Raw genomic sequence first — 23,313 nt, 5'->3', positions numbered from 1 at the left:
TAATAATAATAATAATAATAATAATAATAATAATAATAATAATAATAATAATAATAATAATAATAATAAAATAATAATAAAAATAAAAATAATAATAATAATAATAGTAATAATAATAATATTGACTACAATATTATAGGTGTAGCGCATGCAATAGGTAGTTTGCTAGGTGAATCCGGGTTGCACTAAGTGTAGAGTGTTGGGGGAATGATAGAGGGAAACGAGAGTAGACCTACTTCTCCGAGTAAACCATATGCAAAGTCTGCTATGTCCACCAAAATTTCCACTACGAAATGGACGGAAATCGAACATAGACTGTTTGAGACGCTACAACGTTTCAATGCAGTTCATTCTAACATAGGCTCTTGTTACATCAAAAAACATTAAGCATGGTATTGACGTGATGCAATATGGCTAACTGTTGGTATATTATTTTATGAACTTGGATATGTTTAGATGAGTAAGCATTGTCAAGTAAGTCTTTATTATGTATACAATATTGTAGGCCTAATATTTTTGAATGAGAAAACTGCTTAGCAGCATTTGACTTCTCTGAACTTTCAAAGCATTCTAAATCTGCTCGACGATCTTAATATTCCCAGGACAGTATTGAAGTATCATGATTCACTATTTGGTGTCATCTATCAATTCAGTTCCACAGCGCCCGTCCCGAAGGAGACCGCAATGAACGCCTCTCCGTCCCCATGAGAGTTCTGCAGTCTCCTGAGATCGATGCCATATGTAAACAAATCACGCTACTACATCCTACTCATCCTACATTCACCTGAAAATCGCGTTTCTGTAGGTATTGTGATTCACTATTTGGTGTCATCTATCGATTCAGCTGCACATCATCCAGGTCCGACGAAGTACGCTTTTCGAAGGCCCGTCTGTTTCCCTGCAGCTTTCTCAGGCATGTCAGCTATATGCAAATCACGGTACTCCATCTGCTGCATCTTACATCGAATTGAAACTATTTAAGGGGAGTTGGTCATTATCGCATGCAAAATAATGGTAAAAATAGCCTATCTTCAAACAGTCATAAATATAATACTATTTATCAGAGGTCTTTCATTTTTGTTAGCTATGTGTGTATACATATTAAGCTTTAAAGTGAAAAAGAATGGTTACTCTAGAGTAAATCTTTATCCTTAAATTATTTTTTTAATTAAGCACATTTTTTTTTATAAATTCACTACATGTCTGTGATTAGGTACACTCTATTCACGTATTATAGCACATATTGAATTGAAAATTTGACGACTTATTGCTAATAGATACTAAAACATAACCTACTAAAATTATTCATGTATCTGTAATATTATGAGTATAAGGCTTATAGCAATCATTACCGTCAATAAATTAAAAAAAAAAATTGACGAAGATTAGTATAAGCCCTATGCCCATAATATTACAGATATTTTAATAATTTTAGTAGGGTATGTTTTAGCATCTGTTAGCAGTAAGTGGCCAAAATTTTATTTCAATGTGTGCTAGGATAAGTGAATCGAGTGTACCTAATCACAGGTATGTAGTGAATTTATATAAAAAATATGTTTAAATTAAAAAATTAATTTAAGGGTAAGATTTACACTAGTTTAACCATTCTTCTTTCATTTTAAAGCTTAATGTATATACATATATCACTAAAAAATGAAAGTGCTGTGATATATAGTATTACATTTATGACTGCTTGAAGATAGGCTATTTTTACCATTACTTTGCATGCGATAATGTCCAATTCCCCTTAAAGATTATAGAAGTTGAATTTAATGAAGACGAATTGAGTCTGAGGTCCAATGCCGAAAGTTAGCCAGCAATTCTGCTTCAATCAGTTGAGGAAAAAAATCTCGGAATAAAACCCAACCATGTAACTTGTTCCAACCAGGATTTGAATCCGGACCCACTCGTTTCACAGACTTTCTAGCTACTACTTCAAAGCGGAGGACGTTTGTGTCCTTTCTTTATCTTCTCTCTCATTTCTTTTCGTCTCGTCTCTTTTTCTTTTTTCTTTCCCTCCCTTTTTATTTTCTTCCCATCTCTTATTTTCTTTCCCTTCCTTTTTTATTTTCTTTCCCTCTCTTTTTATTTTCTTCCCATCTCTTTTAATTTTCTTTCCCTCTCTTTTTATTTTCTTTCCATCTCTTATTTTCTTTCCCTCTCTTTTTATTTTCTTTCCCTCTCTTTTTATTTTCTTCCCCTCTCTTTTTATTTTCTCTCCCTCTCTTTTTATTTTCTTCCCATCTCTTTTTATTTTCTTTCCATCTCTTTTTATTTTCTTTCCCTCGCTTTTTATTTTCTTTCCATCTCTTATTTTCTTTACCTCTCTTTTTATTTTCTTTCCCTCTCCTTTTATTTTCTTTTCCTCTCTTTTTATTTTCTTTCCCTCTCTTTTTATTTTCTTTCCCTCTCTTTTTATTTTCTTTCCCTCTCTTTTTATTTTCTTTCCCTCTCTTTTTATTTTCTTCCCCTCTCTTTTTATTTTTCCTTCCCCCTCTCTTTTTATTTTTCCTTCCCCTCTCTTTTTATTTTTCCTTCTCCTCTCCTCTCCTCTCCTCTCCTCTCCTCTCCTCTCCTCTCCTCTCCTCTCCTCTTTATTTTCTGTAATTTATATTCTATTTCTTTTCCTTTTTGTTTCCTTTTTTATTATTTTCCTATACATTACTATTTTCATTTCCTTCCTCTTCCGTCTTTTTGTTCTACTGTAATAAATTATTACGTGCAACCGTGACATAATTCCATATCTGGACCTATATTATTTACATGAAAACATATGGGACTCCCTTGACATGCATTTTACACGAGACATAATGCCGTCAAGCACATAGCCTACCAATAGTATATGAAGATATTTCAACGTATGCCAATGAATCGTCCACTGCTTTCAAGCTTCGTCAAGCAGTATCGACATTTCGCATATATGAGTCGCTTACAGTTCGTGAATTATTAATGATTACAAAATAAGTTAAGATGAGAAAAATACTTCATAATGTAAGAAAACTTCTGCAATACTTCAGGAATAATTTATTATTTTTTCCTTTTATCTTGCCCAACGTCAATCATCATAGAATCGAATGATCAACGACAACTTCATTTATTTTTCGATATTTTTGACAATAGAGAAAAGTTATTTCTTAACTTTATATAGGGCAGTGTCTAGGTATGAAAAAGTGAATCAATGTAAGCCTACACAAACGTCAGTCAATTTGTCAAGATTGACAGTTGTAGTCGCTTAATGTCCCTGCATCTGGCTGTGGCCGTGAAATTTACAGCTGGACACGCCTTCTCTTTGCGTGTCATTAAACATGAACCATCGATTTTGTATCAGCCGTGTTCAATGGTGGGGAAACAAAACACTGGTGACCTGTCAGTTAGCTCTTCAATATCTTGATTTAGAGTATCTAAACAATGCACTTATCGTCTCCATCAGGGAGCGCAGAGGAACTGATGAACGTTTAGTTTAGCACAGTTCTGACAATACTATTATTCACGTCCAACTTGTGTATATTGTTTTCATTTTGTGTAGCTTTGGTCATTCGTTTAGGTATTTAGGTCATCTTGACACGCAGTTAAATTTGAAAATGGAACAAGTTAAAAGTAGTAGTAGTAGTAGTAGTCACTCCGCAGGGATGCATAGGGCCTTGATAAAAGCACGTCATCGTACTCTATTGTTCGCCAACACTTTAATTTCTTTCCAGCATTTCCTTGTCTATTTAGCCTCACCTTTAATTGTGTTGCTCCATGTTATCTTAGGTCTTCTTCTTCGTCTGCTCAGTCCTTGGGGGTTCCAATCCAGAGCTATTCTACTGATGTTATCATTTTCTCTCCTTAGTACATGCCCAATCCACTTCCATTTTCTGAATTTGATTTCTTTGCTGATTTCGTGCAGATCTGCTCTTCTCCAGAGTTCCTTATGAGTTATAATCTCTAGCCACCAAATACCCATGATGTTCCTCAAGCAACGATTTATGAAGACTTGCAATTTCTTTCCATTTTGTTTCGTTGCCTTCCAAGTTTCGCATCCGTATAGTAAAATCGACTTTACATTTGAGTTAAATAATCTTAATTTAAGTTTTAAGGAGATTTGCTTTGATTTCAATTGAATAAAGGCATGTCTTGCTTACTTTATTCTGGCATTTACATCTTCATCTGAACCACCATTCACAGAACTTATACTTCCCAGATATGTAAATTCATTTGTAGCTTCAATTACTTCTTCTGTTATAAGAGCAGAATCCACTCTAATATAAATCCTTTTTTCTATTGTTTTGTGTTTACTTATTTCCAAAACAGCATTAGCTGCCAACTAATGTAAGTCATGAAGTTTGGCACTTATATCTGAAAATCTGTGGGCTAATAGGCATACAACAGGCCTACAGAACTCGTAAGAAGGGAAATATGACGTCAGCCTCACTCCACTTCTATTGGGGATTATCGACATCCGCGTAGAGTTATCTACCTTCTCTTGTCGTCAAAGGTCCATCAGTGGTGGCATGTAATTTTCAAAAAGAATTGTAATAAATTCATTGTTTTTATAATGCGTTATCTCGTTTCAAGTTTTACAATTATGCTAGATTTCCTGTCGGTAGTTTCTTTGAGATTTCTTTGCACCTAACCTGTTTTAGATTTTCGAAAACTTCCCTCCTATCATCACCTACGGAAACATAAATTTATAGCATTTAAGTAATGAACCTTGAAAGTCACTATTAATTTCAATTCAAAATGAACACAACGAGTGACGTCCTTAATTTTACAGTATATAAATAAATAATCAATATACAGTTCGTAATAATGAACTTACCCGAAAGTTTGTGCATTCCATAATTCTTAATATGGACTTTGTTGAAATGTAGTTTAATATTGAAATGACGAGTGGAAATAAATTGGATGGGACACAGTAAACAAGCAATTCTTTCGCCTTCAACAACAAAATAATCATATTACTATTTCCTTTGGAAGTAGTATTCCTTCGCGGCTTTAGATTTTGCCATGTTCCAGTTCTCTTTAAACTGCAATACGCGTATTATTTGTTTGTTTGTTTACTTATTTACTTTCTTACTTATTCACTTATTTTCTTAATTACTTACTTATTTACTTATTTAGGCCTACTTATTTACTTAATTATTTATTTATATATTTATTTATTTACGTATTTACTTATTTATTTACTTAATTTCTTACTTTCTTATTTATTTATTTATTTATTTATATATTTATTTGGCTGGAGTGCGTTACAATGTTGAATGACAGCATTGACATCCGGTCATATAGCTATCACTTACTTATCAAGGTACAATTTATTTATCGTCCTATTATTAGTAAAATCAGTTACGACCAGTAATACAAGTTTTGTAAAACAGAAATTAAAACTTTATTAATGTACGAAAAATCATAATAAATTCTTCAAATAAAGTAATTGGTTTGTTGCCGGCAAGCAACATTATTTCATTTTAGTAGAATACAGAGCACGGAAAGACATGTCGGAGACTGTACTTAACTTATTTTACACAAAAAGTGGATTTAATCGGCTTTACTAGTAATAGGACGATACACATAGATAGACCTTCTTACACTATTAGCACACATATATTTTAAAATTTATTTTACATGTCTTTTAAATTTATTTATTTCCCTCATTCATTTTTCTCTTACTTTCTAAAGGTATGTTTCTAAGGATTTTATTATTTGTTCATTTGTAAATTCTTGATAGCGTATTGTATACCTGTCGCTGCGAATGAATGTTAATGCAGCCGAGCGTAACTAGAACGTCATGACCGTGCTGGTAGAAATGGTGGGTGGGATAAGGCAGGGAAGTATAGCAGTGCTCTCAGGAGCTACAGTTCTGCAGGCCTGCCTTAGCATATAGGCTTTCACGGCCGGAGTCTAGTTGAAATGGAGCTTCCGGGCTAAGATGCCGTAGTCTACTGGTGTAGATATTCCCATACGTTTTGTCTACTACTGCAGCAGACATCTTCAGTGATTAGGTAACCTAGGTCGAAGTCTTCTGCTAGGGGTACCTGTGGCGCAGTAGTAGACGAAACGTCTGGAAATATCTGACTTAGTCACTCATAACGAGTGCATCTCTGCACATGTGTGGACATTGTGCCACTGTCATAAATCTATTACGCAGTGCATGGGAGGGTAGGCCACTAAAGGGAACCCAAGAGGTGGAACTTAAACTGAGAGGATTCGATCCGACATCGGGATGGGAATCCGGTGTGGCTTAGTGGATAGAGCGTCAACATGTAGAGCTGAAAACCCGGTTTCAAATCCCGGTGCCTGAGAGAATTTTTCTCCGTTTCACTCATCTTTCATGACCTCCAACAATGCTTAGTAATTTGTTTACTATTTTCACTTAGCAATAAACAGAGTTTAGAATCGCCAGAACATATAGTCAGTTTCAGTGTGAACGGGTGATAGCGCGACTCTTTTATTAAAAGTGCTTTATTTAGATTTTATTATGGACAAATTTTTTTATTCGAAAAAGGCAATCTCAACCAAGTTCTGGATTAGATGACAGCAGTGCTAATTCAAATAATGTGAGCGAAAATTCCCTTCAAGGTTAACAAAAACGTACTGCGTTTCGTAAATATAGTGATGAATACTTGCAATATGGTTTTACGTGGCGTGGAGATGAATATAAACAAAATTCTGAGTGTCTTGGTATGCGGAAATGTTTTGTCGATGGTGCCGAATAAACTAAAAAGACATTTAGAACTGCCGTTCTCAACGTTATACTTTTGTGAATCAGCATTTTCTACCATGAAAATAGTGAAATCTAAACTAAGTTATAGACTGCTGCATCTTGAACATAATTTACGTGTTGGCCTATCAAACATAAGGCCACGTATAGAGAAACTCTGTTCAACCAACCGAACGCAGACTTCACATTAATTGATATATGTTGAGTTTTAAAAGATGATAAAAAACTATTATCGGATATTCAACATAGATAGGTTGAGATTTTTGACACATAGGCTACCTTTGTTTTTTTCTAATCTCACTCAAGTTCCTGCTCTTTTTGTTCCGTGTTAACATCTATTTACAACACTGGATGTCCGACACTACATAGAAGTTATTATAAGTGATTTCTTTCTGGCGGAACACTCTGGGACGGCGTTTCCTCACCTTTTTGTTGCATTTTTCATCATGGAACCGAAATATGTGGATTTTTTTAGTAGGTTATTTTAAGACGCTGTATCAACATCTCAGGTTATTTAGCGTCTGAATGAAATGAAGGTGATAATGCAGGTGCAATGAGTCCGGGGTCCAACACCGATAGTTGCACAGCATTTGCTCATATTGGGTTGAGGGAAAACCCCGGAAAAGACCTCAACCAGGTAATTTGCCCCGACAACGATTCGAACTCGGGCCACCTGGTTTCGCAGCCAGACGCGCTAACCGTTACTCCACAACTATGAATAACTATGTTTTTAATATAATTTTTCTTTGAATTCAGCTTAGACCTTGAAAGTCTCAACTGGACGAAAAGGAGGTGAAAAACAACAACATTCCCGCGCAGTGAACAGTAATCATCTCCCTGTCCGCTATAAAATATTCTATACTCTATTTTACTTCAAGGAGTGCAGTTCGGTGGCTCCTTTGAACACTCACTTACAGATTTATAACTTCCTACACAAATATCTCTGACAATTCCATCCTGTTCCCTCGTCTCAACATTGCATAGTTGCCATAATCCTGGTGACCTTCGAAATGAGACAGTGAGACTGACGGGATTCTTGGAATTCGGAAAAGATACGGCAACTCTGCCTTCACGTGGATTTGAGGGGAACCTGTCAATTCTTCTGAACGAGGATTGTGATTGGTTACTAACAGGCGATGACAAGATTTCCGTCACAGTAAGGAAGACATTTATTTATGACAACCAACTAGTAGGGGGCAGTAGAAGGTCTGTCGGCAAAGTCCGTTCTATGAAACTGCACTCCATGAAAAAAAAAAAAAAAATAGAGTATACACAGAGTTCTACCAAATTTTTTTTCCAGAAGAAAAGCACTGATGATGATGATGATGATGATAATTATTATTATTATTATTATTATTATTATTATTATTAAAAACAAATATGTCGCAATATCGTGGGCATTCAGTAAAGTCTGTCGTCAGTCAAAAAGGTTGGGAACCACTGATATAAACTATTGGTAATATGGTTCCTAGTGAAAGTATGTATAATTTATTTGTCATGCAAAAACAAAAAATAAATGAAACAAGTTCCCAAAATATAATTCTCTAATGTTGCATATTTTTGGCAGTCTAGACTGCTGCACCCACAACCTGAATCTGAACAATGTGCAAAACAGAGGAAGAGAGGTTGTTTCACCCTTGGCTGAACTTTAACCTGTGTAGTTCTTCCCTTTTTAAACGACAGAGTATGTTTTCACCAGCGCTCAATTAATTAGAGTTATAACATTTAGCCACATGCCAATCTGACTGAAAGCGTTAAGCGTATCGTGAATATTCACTGCAAGTCAGTGACTTGTTGACCTGCACTCACGAGGGGAAAGAAAGGTAAGTTCACATTGTACAATGAGTTGAGCCCAGTTTGTACTCACCGCTGTGCTCCCCAAGTATTTCATCTTTAAGGTATCCTGTAAAAAATGGAAATAAAAATAAATTTTAAATAATTATCACAACATTCCCTGTAAGTGACACATTAGTTAAGAAACAAATATTAAACTCACTTATAGTGTTAAAGTCACATTTACAGTTGAACCAATTTTATACGTAACTCTTTACTGCGTAATTCGTATTTATGGGCTACGTAAATTTTTGTAGGTCCCGGCAAAATTATATTTAAAAAGTATTAATTGAAGCGTTCAGAGCCATAGTGGGCCAAGCACCATTTATTAAAAACGGAAAAAGAAAGGTTAAAAGTTAAGTGAATACCAGAGTTTGAAGATAATTGACATATCATTTAATTTTACTTAATGTGTATACTTTATATTACTTGCTATATGTTTCATTGAATTATGGTATTAACTTATTTTTAAACTTGTTTTCTTCGGTTTTAGTAAATGGCGCTTGGCCCACTATGGTTCTGAACCCTTCAATTAAACCTTACTTATACGTAATTTGCTATTATACGTATTAGGCCTAAATGTCAGTCAAATAAAATTGAGTTTTGCGAAATTGTAATAAGCATATACTGTTTTAAAAGAAGCTGTGGACAAATTTTCCTTATGTCTGTCGACGTAGATGCAAGTATAGCGGGCGACTTTCGGCGCGGAAACAAAAGCAAAGAGTGCAATTATTACAGCGAGCGGCTTTTAGCGTAGAAACAAAATACAAAGAGGTGTGCTGACACGTTGTTTTGAATATGAGAATTTCTTTCGTGGGAACAATCGACTTGTATAAAGTATATAATAAAAATTGCCGGTATCTGGTGTTTACTGTTGTACTTCAGTTGTTTTCGTTCAGCCATGGGGAACAGAAAAAGGAAAACTTATACATTAGATGAAAAAGTAAAATTCATACGAGAGGTGGAAACTAATCCACACAAAACAAGAACTGAAATTGCTTCAGACTTAGGAATTTCTTAGTGTTCCGCAACCGGTGTGCCTCCACAAGGTTAAAGGTGTGACGCGAGCTTTTACCTATTATTGTAAGAGATTAATAAAATTAATTAAAATTAAATTTCTTTCTCTGCTGACACAATTAACCGCCGAGTTACTGACGTGGCCAATGACGTTCAAGACATTATGAAGGATAAAATAAATAGCAGCCAGAAGTCGACGAGTCCACCAATATTAGCGGTCACCAATATTAGCGGTCACGCACAACTTCTTTCCTACATTCGGTACTTTCATGGGGATGTAATGGATCTTTTCTTTTTGTGCAAAGAAGTGCCCGAGCGAGCAACCGGTAAAAGAAATATTTCGTACAACTAATGAATATGTGGTCCGTAATTAATTAACAACGGAGAATTACGTTAGCGTTTTACAGATGGAGCCACTTCTACGAAAGGATTCGTGGCTAAAGTACGTGAAGTATATCCTAATATACGGAGCGACCATTGTCTCATTCACCGCCAAGTCTTTGCCATTTCCTCTGAAAATTGTGATGCACGAAGTAGTAAAAGTTAATATGTTATTATCATTTTCAACTACATATATGTGTGGACTGGGCTTCTCGATGTTAACTGAAATTAAAACATTAAAGAGGGAGAGACTCATTCCATCGATGAAGAAATTAGGCTTGAACTATCAACGATTTCAACGCGGATCAGCCACCTGTGTGCAGCTAAGCAGGTTCAAGTATCACATTGAAAGTATGAGGAGAGTTATTTACTTTAATATTAGTAATAGAAATGTGTATTTTCTTCAGTGAATTAAAGTTCATAAATTGTTAATAAATGCAAGAGTCGGTTTCAGTTTTATAATAATAATAATAATAATAATAATAATAATAATAATAATAATAATAGATTTTATTAGATTACGTAATTATATTGAGAGAGTCACGTCATTTATTTTTGAGGGGATTAACATTTTGGTGTGTCGTGTTGAGTCTAGCCCTGTCGTGAGCAAAAAAAGGTTGCGGAACATTGGCTTACACCATGTTAAAAAAAAAAAACCTATTTTGGACGAGATTTTAAAAATTGTGTGCAAAATGAACAAAACGCAGCCGTTAATAAGAAGGGAGGTAAATAGATTTGGAACAGGCACTTTTCACATTGTTCCATTGAAAGCTGTGGACGACGTCACGGTGCAACACTAGAATGAAGTTCTACCCAGTATCATAAGCCATTATTAGCCTCAGAACATCTATAACTGTGACGAGATCGGCCTATTGTATAATCTCCTTCCTAGTAAAGCATTAGTTGAAAAGAGTGGCTCATGCCATGGAGGGAAGAAAAGTAAAATTCACGAAACAGTTCTTCTCGCCACCAATGCAGATGGATCTGACAAATTTCCCTCATTTATGATAGGAAAATCTATGAATCAGAAGAGTTTTAAGGGTGTGAAAACAAATCTACGATAAACATTCTCAACTTGGTGCTCGCGAGCGCCATGGTGCTCTTTTAATGGCATTTGGTGCTCTCGTCATGCAAGCAAGAAAGTGCTCGCGAGTTCGAACGCTCCGAGGTCATTTTTTCAATTCAGATTTTGTTGTACGAGAAAAATTCTAATAATAGTTTTGTCTTTAACTTATCCTTGATCTACGAGCCTGAACAAATAGAGTTCCTATCCAACCATTATAATATCCTACAGATCTGATAGAGCTTCTCCTATTTCATGCTGTAAGTTCCCTTTCAATTCAGTGTGAACTTACACAGAGAAATCACTGGGATTCAAGAGATTAATATAGCTGCACGCGAAGAACTTGAATTGATAGATCTCCAGTCCTTCTAATCTCTGAAGTATGTGTTTTAGAAGTAGCAATCATAGTCTTTGGTGAGCAAAAGATACAAAAAGGCTCCAAATACTACAGAGTGTTTCCCTCAAATTTTTGGATTTGTTTGTGACAACCTACTTATGCGAAAAAAAAAAACTTTTTCACTTATGAAATAGCTCAAGAACAAATTGAGGATAATAATAATAATAATAATAATAATAATAATAATAATAATAATAATAATACTTACCTACTTACAAATGGCTTTTAAGGAACCCGAAGGCTCATTGCCGCCCTTACATAAGCCCGCCATCGGTCCCTATCCTGTGCAAGATTAATCCAGTCTCTACCATCATATCCCACCTCCCTCAAATCCATTTTAATATTATACTCCCATCTACGTCTCGGCCTCCCTAAAGGTCTTTTTCCCTCCGGTCTCCCAACTAACACTCTATATGCATTTCTGGATTCGCTCATACGTGCTACATGCCCTGCCCATCTCAAACGTCTGGATTTAATGTTCCTAATTATGTCAGGTGAAGAATACAATGCGTGCAGTTCTGTGTTGTGTAACTTTCTCCATTCTCCTGTAACTTCATCCCGCTTAGCCCCAAATATTTTCCTAAGCACCTTATTCTCAGACAACCTTAATCTGTGTTCCTCTCTCAGAGTGAGAGTCCAAGTTTCACAACCATACAGAACAACCGGTAATATAACTGTTTTATAAATTCTAACTTTCAGATTTTTTGACAGCAATAATAATAATAATAATAATAATAATAATAATAATAATAATAATAATAATAATAAAATAATAATAATAATTCTTATCTTTACGTGTAGCTATAAGCGACTTCTCCTCCGACATCACTGACATTCTTGATAAAATTAAAGTTCAAGGATATCATTATCCTGGTGAGTGTTTCAAAAATTTATTTCTTTGTTTATTTATTTTTGTATTCATATAGACCTATTAAACCTATTCCATTCTATTTTGCAAGCTCACTTAATATGACATGTGGGCGGTGCCCACAATTTTCAAAATGTTTAGAACCCCTGAATTCAATAGAAATTCTAGGATGACAGTGGCTAAAAAAATTGCCATTAGAATAAAAAAGAAGCCGAAGAAGATCCTTCTCCTTATGGATCGATGTGCAGCACATCTATCTCAAATATTTTTGGAAAATGTTCGAGCGGAATATTTTTCCCTCTTAACTGTACCGGTGTTGTACAACCGCTTGATTTAACCATCATTTCAAATTTCAAAGTGCATTATAAAAAAATGGCGTTCATCATTTAATAACAATGACTGACGCAGAAAATGAAAATCTCTTCATTAACGTACTACAAGCCATGAAATTTAATTAGGCTGCCTGGAAGCAGATGTCATCCTCCACAAACAAGAACTTACTGTTTTCGAAAAGCTGGTGTCTTACTGGAAAAGGCTGCTGCTGCTACCGACGATGATGATGGTGGTGATGGTGACAAAATTGTGTCTGGCAATGAGCTAGCTCTACCGCAGGGTACAGATTTCGATACTTTTGTACATTTTGAAGATAATCTGACTGTGTGTTGGGAACTATAGCATGAGGAGATTATTGGTGATGTATGCCAACAACGCGGTGCTGATCAAGAAAGTGGACCAGCTTCAAGCGACAGTGACAGTGATGGAGATGACGACTTGAATCTTGAAACACCTAAACTGAGTGAAGTGTTAAGTGCAATCGATGTGTGCAGGCGTTCAGTGCGAAAATTTGTAGTGAAATAGTTCCGAATTCTTTAATAAGTTTGCAAAATGAGGTGAATACATTTAATGCAAGAAAAGTGTGTTTTTATGAGTAATGTACAGTAGTTAACATTTGTTACAATGGTTTTGAGATATCCCATAACCTCAGTTCCTTAAATTATGACGTGTTTACATTTGCCCCATAGTTTTAATTGCTTGGGGGTAGTTGTAAACATGTTTCACTGTGGTTACATTTCGTACATTTCAGTAATCAAAGAGACCCCCATTCAACTACACTGTAGAGGATTTAGAGAGGGTTGTCACAGATGTGAAAAATAGTAACTACAGTTATCGTGAAGCTCAGGAGAGCTACTGAGTTTCTATATTGTCATAGATCATAGATTAAAGGGACGAAATGTACCAGTGACCAAAATTGGAGTTGGAAGGAGTACAGCTCTTTCTTCTGAAACAGAACAAAAAATGTTCAGGTCTGATAGCCCGTGCGAAAATTAGTGCTTACAATTACCCCCCTCTCAAAGGGGTAAATAGGTGGGATAAATGTAAACTAGCAATTAAAAGATGAAAAAAGTCAACCTTATTATTTTAAACCCATTTTCAGAGAAAAGAAAGATCTAAAAATAACACAGTGTTTCTTTGTCATGCTTACCGTTGCTGGGAGCTGTGTAATGTTGAAATATATTTGAAATCAGTGAAAAGTGTTTGCAGTTACCCTGGTCTACCCTAAATCTCATTTAACAGCCAAAAAGACGCACTACAGTGAATCGAGCTGAGTTCAAGCGGTGTAACAGAGCTCTCTCTTCTTTATGAGACGTTAAGCACTGTAACAATATGGTGATGTATATTGAGGTCAGGTGTTTTGTTGTCCAGCGGCGGAGGAGAGTTCAGTGCAGCTACACTTGCGGAAACGTCTGTCTGAGGAAGGGGTGCAGGTGGCGGCGCGGATTTTCGGCAACAACACTGCAGCGCCCAAGTGCGCGCGAAACACACCCCTCAACGTCCTTCTGTCCAGTGGCCCCACAGTCAAGGCTACTCTCATCGAGGTATGCATGCGTCTTGTTAACATGTGAAATACTGGTAACATGTTACACTGAAAAATGTAGTTCTTCACTTAGCGACCGGCAGGTCTTTCACTGTAAACCCAGCATTCTCCGATATTATCTATTATTCTCTTTCCTCTAAGTTTCCGCACACGATCCATGTATCTTTCAATTTTTTCTAATTCTAATTCAAATTTATTCACATTTTATGTACAGTAGTCTCGTTAATCGGAACTAATTCGGACCAAGACCTATTCGGATTACAAGATTTTCGGATTAACCGAAATATTTCCTGTAATGCAATGCATGCTATTCACGAGCGCTGAGAGACGGTGGTGGGAGTACCCTGTTGCTATTTTTAGAACCAAAACCAACAGGTTCACTTCATTACAACAACAGAAAATTACTGACATGACAGATGTGTAAATTATGTACAGAAAACACTAATTGTTGTAAGTACTTACCCTTGAATGTGCTATTTTCATAACTTTTTTAAGTAAAAGAAATTGAGTGATGTTATACATTTTTTTCTTTTCGTTCCTTTGTACTATTACAATAAATTTGGTTTTTTCTTAAAATAATTTTGTTCGGATTAACCAGATTTTCGGATTGGCGTAGTTCGGACTAACAAGACTCTACTGTATTTAATACATTAGGTTTCAGCTATATTAGACATTGCAGCCCGAAAGAGCACAAGCTCGTGCTCGGGCGCAGTTCAGTTTAGAATACAACAGTTAGTTATACAAAATTGAAGAGTCTTGATTCAGTACAACAGCATTCATATAGAGTAAAATAAAGATAGAATGCAATAATATACAGGCCTACAAATATAGGAACTAGTACAAAAGTACATGTGTATTAAACATCAATTTTAATCTCAAAGAGCGTTCATTAATATAGAGTAGATTACAGACATAATTAAATAATATAACACAGATATAGAAACCACAAAAGTACATGGGTATTAGATTTACATTTTAAAATCAGTTAGCTTAAGGAAAGAAAAAACAGTTAAATAATTGATCTAATTATTGTTTCCTAAATCTATGTGTATGTTGAGTCTACTTAGTTCAGGGTAAGCTTTAATTAATGCATTATATATATTCTAGGTCCAAAATTTCTGCTGTATTTTAATCCAGCAGTTGTGTGCATTTGGGGGTGTTCAGAAAGAAACTGTAGTTTTGTCTCGTACAGTATTAATGAGGATCAACTTTAAATTAATTTTTATTTTTGTGGAAGTAAGTCAGGAATGTGTGTTACAAATTTTTTCTAGATTTGATACACCAAATTCCTGAAAATTAATTTTGTTGAGCAATCTAAACTTAATCTTTGTGTATTAATGTTTTCTATAATATGAAATCTTCTTCTGCTCCCAACGTTTCTCCCGTTCACTATTCCTTCCAGTGCATCCTTCAGTAGGCAGTTATCCAGCCAATTCCTTTCCCTCTTCCTGATTACTTTTAGCATTATTCTTTCTTCATCCACTCTTTCTAGCACCGCTTCATTTCTTATTCTATCTGCCCATTTCACACGCTCCGGTTTTGTTCATATCCACATTTCAATTCGTCGTAATGTCCACGTTTATGCCCCATATAGTGCCACACTCCACACAAAACACTGCAATAGACTCTTCCTTAGTTAGTTTTCTAGAAGTCCGCATATGATACTCTTCTTCTATTAAAAGATTTCTTTGTTATTAGATGGTGTTGAACAGCAATCTCGTAGCCAAAAAATGAACAAAATGAGATTTCACTTTATTTCTATCAAAAAAGTCTTGACGAATGTTCTGGAAACATATCTTATGTTACGGTATGGATACAAACTTTACATGAAGATGTTTAAATACCCTCTTATGTCAGATATTTGTTTATTATCAAGATATTAAAATATTTTTTCGCTCTTCTGTAAAGTTGGATATTTTAACATACGAAGTTGCCGTTCAATACCATTGCATTGCTATCTCCTTTTGACTTCCTGACGACAGTTCATGTTACTAAACTCCACATAGCCATATTGTCTAATATATAGGTATACATCACAGAACGTGTTTGGAGTCGAAATATTGTCTTCTCTGAAAAGTCGGCTGTCTCTGCCACATACAGATATTAAACTATTACCACAGTCTTGTATACACAGTCACGAAGCTCAATACGTAGTAAATATGCATCCATAGATAGTTGCTAACCACTAGGATCGCTATTATCTCCTCATTACAGACAACGCGAAATAGTACCGGCACAGTCTATTGTTCCTAGCACCCTCATAACTCATTCTGCAGTGGTTACCATTATGCTGACATACGATTGTGAAAACTGCATACCAATCAATCAGAAGAAATACAAAATCAAAATATTACATTTTTAATACGTGAAAGATTTTCTGAATTTTGCACTATTTCATGGATACATAACACCTAAAGCTTTGTAGCTACGTATTTGTTCAATTATAAGGCAAAAACAAGGGGAATGGGGATTTTTTTTAAAACAACTAATGTATTCTCCTGGAAATAAGAGAGAGAGAGGTTACTTTTTTTTTTTTTTTTGTTTCTCCTGAGGATGAAGTCAAGTCTACTATATACAGTCACGAAGCTCAATACGTAGTAAATATGCACCCATATATAGTTGCTAACCACTAGGATCGCTAATATCGCCTCATTACAGACAATGCGAAATAGTACCGGCACAGTCTATTGTTCCTAGCACCCTCATAACTCACGCTTCGTGACTATATATACTAGACTGCGCTATTACTGTTTTTGTGGACTGTTTTGTGAGAAACCATCTGTTCGTAGATATTGAAAACGAAAATTGAGCTGTATAAATTAAAGCCTAATTGATCGGTTTGCAAGTTGTTAGTAGTTTGGTATCATGTAGGCTATAAATATTTCGTGGTATGTAACAATTCCCTAGTGCTGTGTGCCTCCCCGGCAACTATAATAGGGTCCATATTTTTATGTGGCCATGCGCTTCATGTGGCCATGAGGTGGCGTGGCATTAGTCGACTGCGACTCAGCCCACTCTCTCGGCCCAGACTTGAAGCGAACGCTCTGTATAGGATGATTTATAAGTTGCTGGTTTTAACGCTAGTCGCTAGCTTCTTCTGTCGCCACCCTGATGCTTTCCCGGAGCGAATATCTGGCTTCAATATTCGCTAACTGATGAACGTTTACACGGTGCTGGTAAAAAATAGGAAGTTACCAGCGTTAAGTGTCCTGGTGTCAGAGGATGATGTTACTCTGGCTACTGTTACGGTTTGTGCACGAGTTATTCAAGCCCAAATATGCGATTATGTAACAAGGAGAACACAAAAAGAAGGATTGAATAGGTCGGAGGTTAACTCATTGGACTTCAGATAATCTATAGCTGTAAGAAACTAGCATTGGAAGACCCAATCGCGTACCGCAAAGTATTAAGGTTGAGGTTTGAGAAATTTGAAGAATTTTTGAAGAAGGTAGAGTATATCCAATCATACAGAAAAAGGAAACTCTAATGTAGTCAGCAGGTCGTCTCGCGCATGCGCAGAAGGCAGATCTATTCTCCAGTCGTTCTCTTATCTCTTTCAGGGAGCGTTAAAGTTGGACTTGTCCAACTTTTCAGCGACTTTCATGCGCTGCGAATTGAAAATTGGTCGCTGGTAAAAAAAAAAGAAGCAGGTTCTTTTAGAGGTTTTTTTTCCAGCGAATTGGCTCGCGACTACAGACGCTTCTTCAAAGCAAATAAAACTAGCACCGTGTAAATCACCCTTATTAGGAAGTCTCATATCCGATCAATTACTTGTTCTAAAATTAGGCCTATAATGATAAACGATTGAGCTATGACTGTAGCTATTTCTATTGGTTTAGGACAATGCTCATTCTTCCAGTACTCGATGAAAAACAATATGGCGGGCGCAACGTGGCTGATGTTCCTCACTACGGACTCCATTCCGAGCTTCTTTGCAGACATCGATGTTCCATTCAACGCCGAATTCTTAGTGGCCTCTCAGGGAGCAAAACGGATTATCCTCTATGAAGTGTACCGAGTTGCAAAGGGGATGTCCCTGAACGACCCGTATTACAGCGCATGGACGACCAAGTCGGGCTTAACTAGAATGCCAGACAGCATATATAAGCGCAGGGGTAATCTGCAAGGCCTCGTCATCAAAGCTGTCACAGGAGATGTAAGATAAAAATTAGATTATAGTAATTCAATCACATTTACTATATTAATATTTTTATTAATTAAATTTGCGTTTGAGAAACTTTAAATGAGCAAAATCAAAACGAAATTAAATTTATCAATCTTTGTCTAAGACAGGTAGGCCTATGTATTTGGAGACACACGAGCACATGTTTTGGTACATGAAGTATGAGTATAGTTCACTGATTTGTCTTCTTTAAATGACAATGTTATCAAATTGTTTAAATATAAGGTGATTCAAAACTTCTGCGACAATTTCTGAGGGGTGTTAGAGCTAACTATAAGGAACCCTTTTTGTTAAACAACCTATGTCTTTTGATGCGTCATTTCGAAGTTACAATTGAAAATGTTTTTGCGCGGGCGTACGTCAATGCGAATGTGTGCACCCCTGTTTGTTTGTTTCTTTGTTTGTTTGTTTGTTTGACGTTTGTAAGAGATGAGAAGGGTTGTTGTTGTTTGTTTACATTTAATGTTCAATACCTTTTCCTTTCAGTTCAGTCTAATCATCAATTCAGAATGGATGTCTACACTTTTCCCGAGTTAGCCGACATGGTAATGTGTTATGGAGAGTCTCGCGGAAACGGAAGAAGAGTTCTCCACATGTACCAACAACAAAACCACCCTCACCACACAATGTTTGGTCGATTTTATCAGCGCCTTAGAGACGATGGGTCTCTTCGTCACCGGCACATTGATGGAAGACCGCGTAGGCATCCATTCTCAATTGATGATTACACTGAACTAAAAGGGAAAGGTATTGAGCATTAAACGTAAACATACAACAACAACAACAACCCTTCTCGTCTCTTACAAACATCTAAACAAACAAACAAGCATGGGTGCACACATTCGCATACATTGACATACGCCAGCGCAAAAACATTTTCAACCGTAAACTTCAAAACGAAACGTCAAAAGACATAGGTTGTTTTTCCAAAAAGGGTTCCTTATTGTTAGATCTATCACCTCTCAGAGTTTGTCGTAGAGGTTTTGAATCACTCTATATAGGCCTAATAGTAATTTATAGAATAAGAGAGTAAAATTAGATTTTATGCGTTAATAGAAATTTTAGAGCCCGACACGAAGCCAAAGGTGATAATTTCCACGAGCGCAAAAATCTGTTTACTCTCGTGTGCTATATAATATTTTTTTCCATTACTACTGTGTAAATTTCATTATCGGCGTCTAAATTCAATTTTAAATTATAGCCTACAACTTTTCTTTTCAATATGTTGTTTGTGAAGACGTTATAAATGAATAAATGTATGAATTTTATGGTTGCTAATGTGTTGCTTGTAATGGAAAAAGTTTTTAAGTCACAGCAGTGAATTAAAAACTTTTAATCTAGTACTACGAATAAAATCTTTATTTAGGTTGTTAAGGAGGATGAAATTAAGACTAATTTAGATACCTGTCATGGATAAAAGTATTTAATCTTTGTTGTAGTTTTCAATTGCCAGGTGGCAATAATGAGTACATCCCCCCCCCTCTCTCTTTTTTTTTTTTTTTTTTTTTTTTTTTTTTTTTCAGATCTACTGCATTAGTGAACATGACCCAGCAGTCTAAGAACTAAACCACATGAAATGGAAAGTGCATTTGTAATTTCTTAGCTCTTTTGCTAGATTTTAGTTTCCGAATTACTAATTATTGTAGCATGCTGCATGCAAAACGAGAAAATATGTAAGTGTATGTAGTAGATTATGAAAATACAATAACTTACAATAAATTGTGTAATATTTGTAATTCGAAAGAGAGCTTCAAATTATGTAACATTATTCTTCATACATTTTACGAATAAATACTTATAAGTGATTACATTTTGAATGTTGTAATTGAATGGTTACACAGGATGATTCACGAGGATTTACCGTCCATTACGGAGCTTATTTCCGAAGATATTCTGAGGAAAAAATGCCATATAAACTTTTGTCCTAATCTCAATATTTTCAGAGCTACACTAATTTGAAATTATTTGTAAAATACCATTATTCTTGAGTTTTAAGGATGAGTTAATATTACAGATAAAGAATGAACTATTCAGGAGTATCATTTCTTTAATTAGCTAGTATTCTGAAGCTAAAAATGTGTTGTGAATTCCATAGTTGCTTCGTAAAGATTTTATTTTCCTATTTTAACTACAACATTACATTTTCTTACGCATTTATCACAACAATTGTTACAAATCACGCCACTCTTGTAAATTCTTCAAGACTACATTAGGATTCATAATTAAACTGCAAAGAATCAAGTTCCTAAAGTCGTATGATTTGTAACAATTGTTTTGATAAGTGCATAAGAATTATGTAATTTTGTAATTATGTAATTTTTAGTTAATAATTGAAAAAAAATCTGTACAAAGGAAATGACAACACATTTTTAACTTCAGAACACTAGCCAGTGAAAGAAATGACACTTCTGAATATTTCATTCTCTCTTTGTAATATTTTTTTACCCTTAAAACTAAAGAAAAAGGTATTTCACTATCAACTTGAAATTAGTGTAACTCTGAAAATATTGAGGTTAGGACACATGTTTATATGACAGTTTTTGCTCAGAATGTCTTCGGAAATAAGCTCCGTAAGTGACGGTAAATCTTCGTGAATCACCCTGCATAATAATGAACTGACACAGATTTTTAATAGAGTAACTCTATTAAGCGTTTAGAACTGCATTACATCTAGAAATGTTTTACTACTGAAGCAAATGGGTAATTAGTATGTATTTGGTATTTAACGAAGTATTAAGTGCAAAGTTATGTAGAATCTGTGGAATTTGTGATGAAAGAGATTGTATTATTAGAGAGATTAGATCGATGATTTTGCAAGAGATTAACTGATATTCGCCTTACAACTCGTTACCCCTCAACTATTACTGATGGTTATAAGTAATTTATAATGTTATTTTTCAGGATCCTCCCATTGTTACTTTGCAGCAAAATAACACTATTAAAGGATTCTTCGGTCTGGTGTGGAAAATTCTGGAAGATAAAATGAATTTCAGGTAAAATGATCTTCAGCATTGTCACTATACACAACTATTATAAGAAAATAATTTTTAAAATATTGAAGATATCCTATTGTGAGCTTATGTACATAGGGCATAATTTATTAAATGAAAAAGCTTTGAATACTAAACGTAAGAAATATACTGCAGCTCTCGTAGATTTCTTGTCACAGTTATAATGTTTTGTCACTTCAATCATGCTTGAGTTGTGTACTTTGAATTATAGCTAGAAATGAACTTCAAGTAGTAATATTATTGATAACGCGATACAGAATTGAATTATTTTCGAACTGGCAAAACACGTGTAATTATCACGACAATTGAATTTATTTAATCTTTTTCAGGACAAACTACAACATAACAGAAGACCTGACTAAAGGGAAACCAATGAATAAACAGGACTGCAGTGGTATGATTGGAATGCTTCAGTGTGGAGAAGCGGATGTAGCTTTGGGAGCATTTTCGACGAGTTCGTATAACTCCAAAACCGTAAAGTTCTCAGTTCCCCTTATCTACACCACGTAAGTATCATGTATATACTAAAGCTCTGCATTTTATTAAGAACGACCGACCGAGAGTCATGGTAATACGCGCGATCGGTCGCACGCCCCGCAGGCTAGCTGCCGTGTGTCCTGACTCCGCTGAAAGCAAAACACTCAACCAAAGCATCACGGACGACCGGTCGTACCGGTCATATGGAGGGCATCATAGACTGAAAGCTGTCTTTGATCGATGTGTTTACAGTAAGAGCTGTGGGAATTATTAAACACCGTGATACCCTATCACTTGATTAGTGAACCTAGAAGATGTACAGGCTATTAGATTGAATAAAAAATTACAATAAAATATTTAAATAATAAATTAGTAAATCAATAAAATAAAAATGAAGTTTTAATAAACTATGTTGTCTGTAAGAATGAAAATAAATGTATAAGCAGCACTATAAAATAAAATAAAATATTTTCGTGTCTATCCTGTAGTTAAACATAACAGTTCATTTATAATACTTTGTATTACTTCGACCGAGGCGAATAGAGCCGCGGGCGTAATGTGAAGTATCGGGATGTATTACGAACGCAGGAGCAGTACAAGTGGCGCTCCGGGCTGCAGGATTCCACTGGCCTCGGTCGAGTAATAACAGTGTAAATTCGTAATGGCACAGGACAAAAGTAAATACATTAAAGAAACCAAGGAGGAAATTTGTAAAAGTTTATAAGGAAATGAACTCCTAATTGGAAAAAAAATTACAACAAGACTTATTCGAAATTAAATGTCTGATAAAAGGATAATATATTTTTTTTGGACTTCACTTTTTACTTTAAATTAAATTTTCCAAAATTTGAAAATGTTCACACATATTATTTCATAACTCCACAACCATTAGAGGTAGAATTCTGAAATGTTGTACACTGATTTAACATGAGTTTATGCAAAAGGTAGACTAAAATAATGCCCATTTCTTTGAAAATAGAAAAATTAGATCACAAAACATGATGTAAATTTTAATATATTTTATATAGGACAAATGAAAAATTAATTGTAATAAAATAAACAACTCTACATGTCTGAGAGTAGTCTACTTTTCAGAAATAAGTGTTTATTACATGCAGAAAAAAATATTAAAGATGTAGAGAGATCATAATAATGTTATGGTTACCAAATAATGTAACTGCAGAATTTTTTTTCTTACTTTGATAAAACTGGTTTGAAAAATATTATTAGTAACCTTTTTTTATACTTACATCAGATATTTAAGTTCTAATAAGTCTTGTTGTGATATCTTGTAATTTTTGTCCAATCGTGAGTTCATTTTCTTATAAAATTTTAGACATTTAGAGCCTGCATTTTCTGATAATATTTGTGATCGTTCACGTACGTATACCCTCAACGCCTCGCGCTCCATAATCGCCTACAATATCTTAGTATAATTATAACGACAGTGGAGAAGCGCTAAGAGATAATAAAACATTGAACGCGTAGTACAATCATTCTTCAC

General features: G+C 35.1%; 1 protein-coding gene across 1 annotated transcript in view; it reads left to right on the top strand.

Annotated features, from left to right (window-relative positions):
- LOC138703380 (probable glutamate receptor) overlaps positions 1-23,313 on the top strand; it is a 107,979-nt gene that overhangs the window by 48,175 nt on the left and 36,491 nt on the right. Inside the window, exons 3-6 of the mRNA XM_069831206.1 lie at positions 13,967-14,139; positions 17,998-18,294; positions 21,223-21,314; positions 21,662-21,838. Coding sequence (XP_069687307.1) covers positions 13,967-14,139; positions 17,998-18,294; positions 21,223-21,314; positions 21,662-21,838 — 739 coding nt within the window. The remainder of the gene's footprint in view (positions 1-13,966; positions 14,140-17,997; positions 18,295-21,222; positions 21,315-21,661; positions 21,839-23,313) is intronic.

Source organism: Periplaneta americana, chromosome 7 (genome assembly GCF_040183065.1).
Source record: "Periplaneta americana isolate PAMFEO1 chromosome 7, P.americana_PAMFEO1_priV1, whole genome shotgun sequence".
Lineage (NCBI taxonomy): Eukaryota > Metazoa > Arthropoda > Insecta > Blattodea > Blattidae > Periplaneta > Periplaneta americana.
Note: the sequence above shows the minus strand (reverse complement) of the source record. Positions and strands in the feature narration are given on the sequence as shown.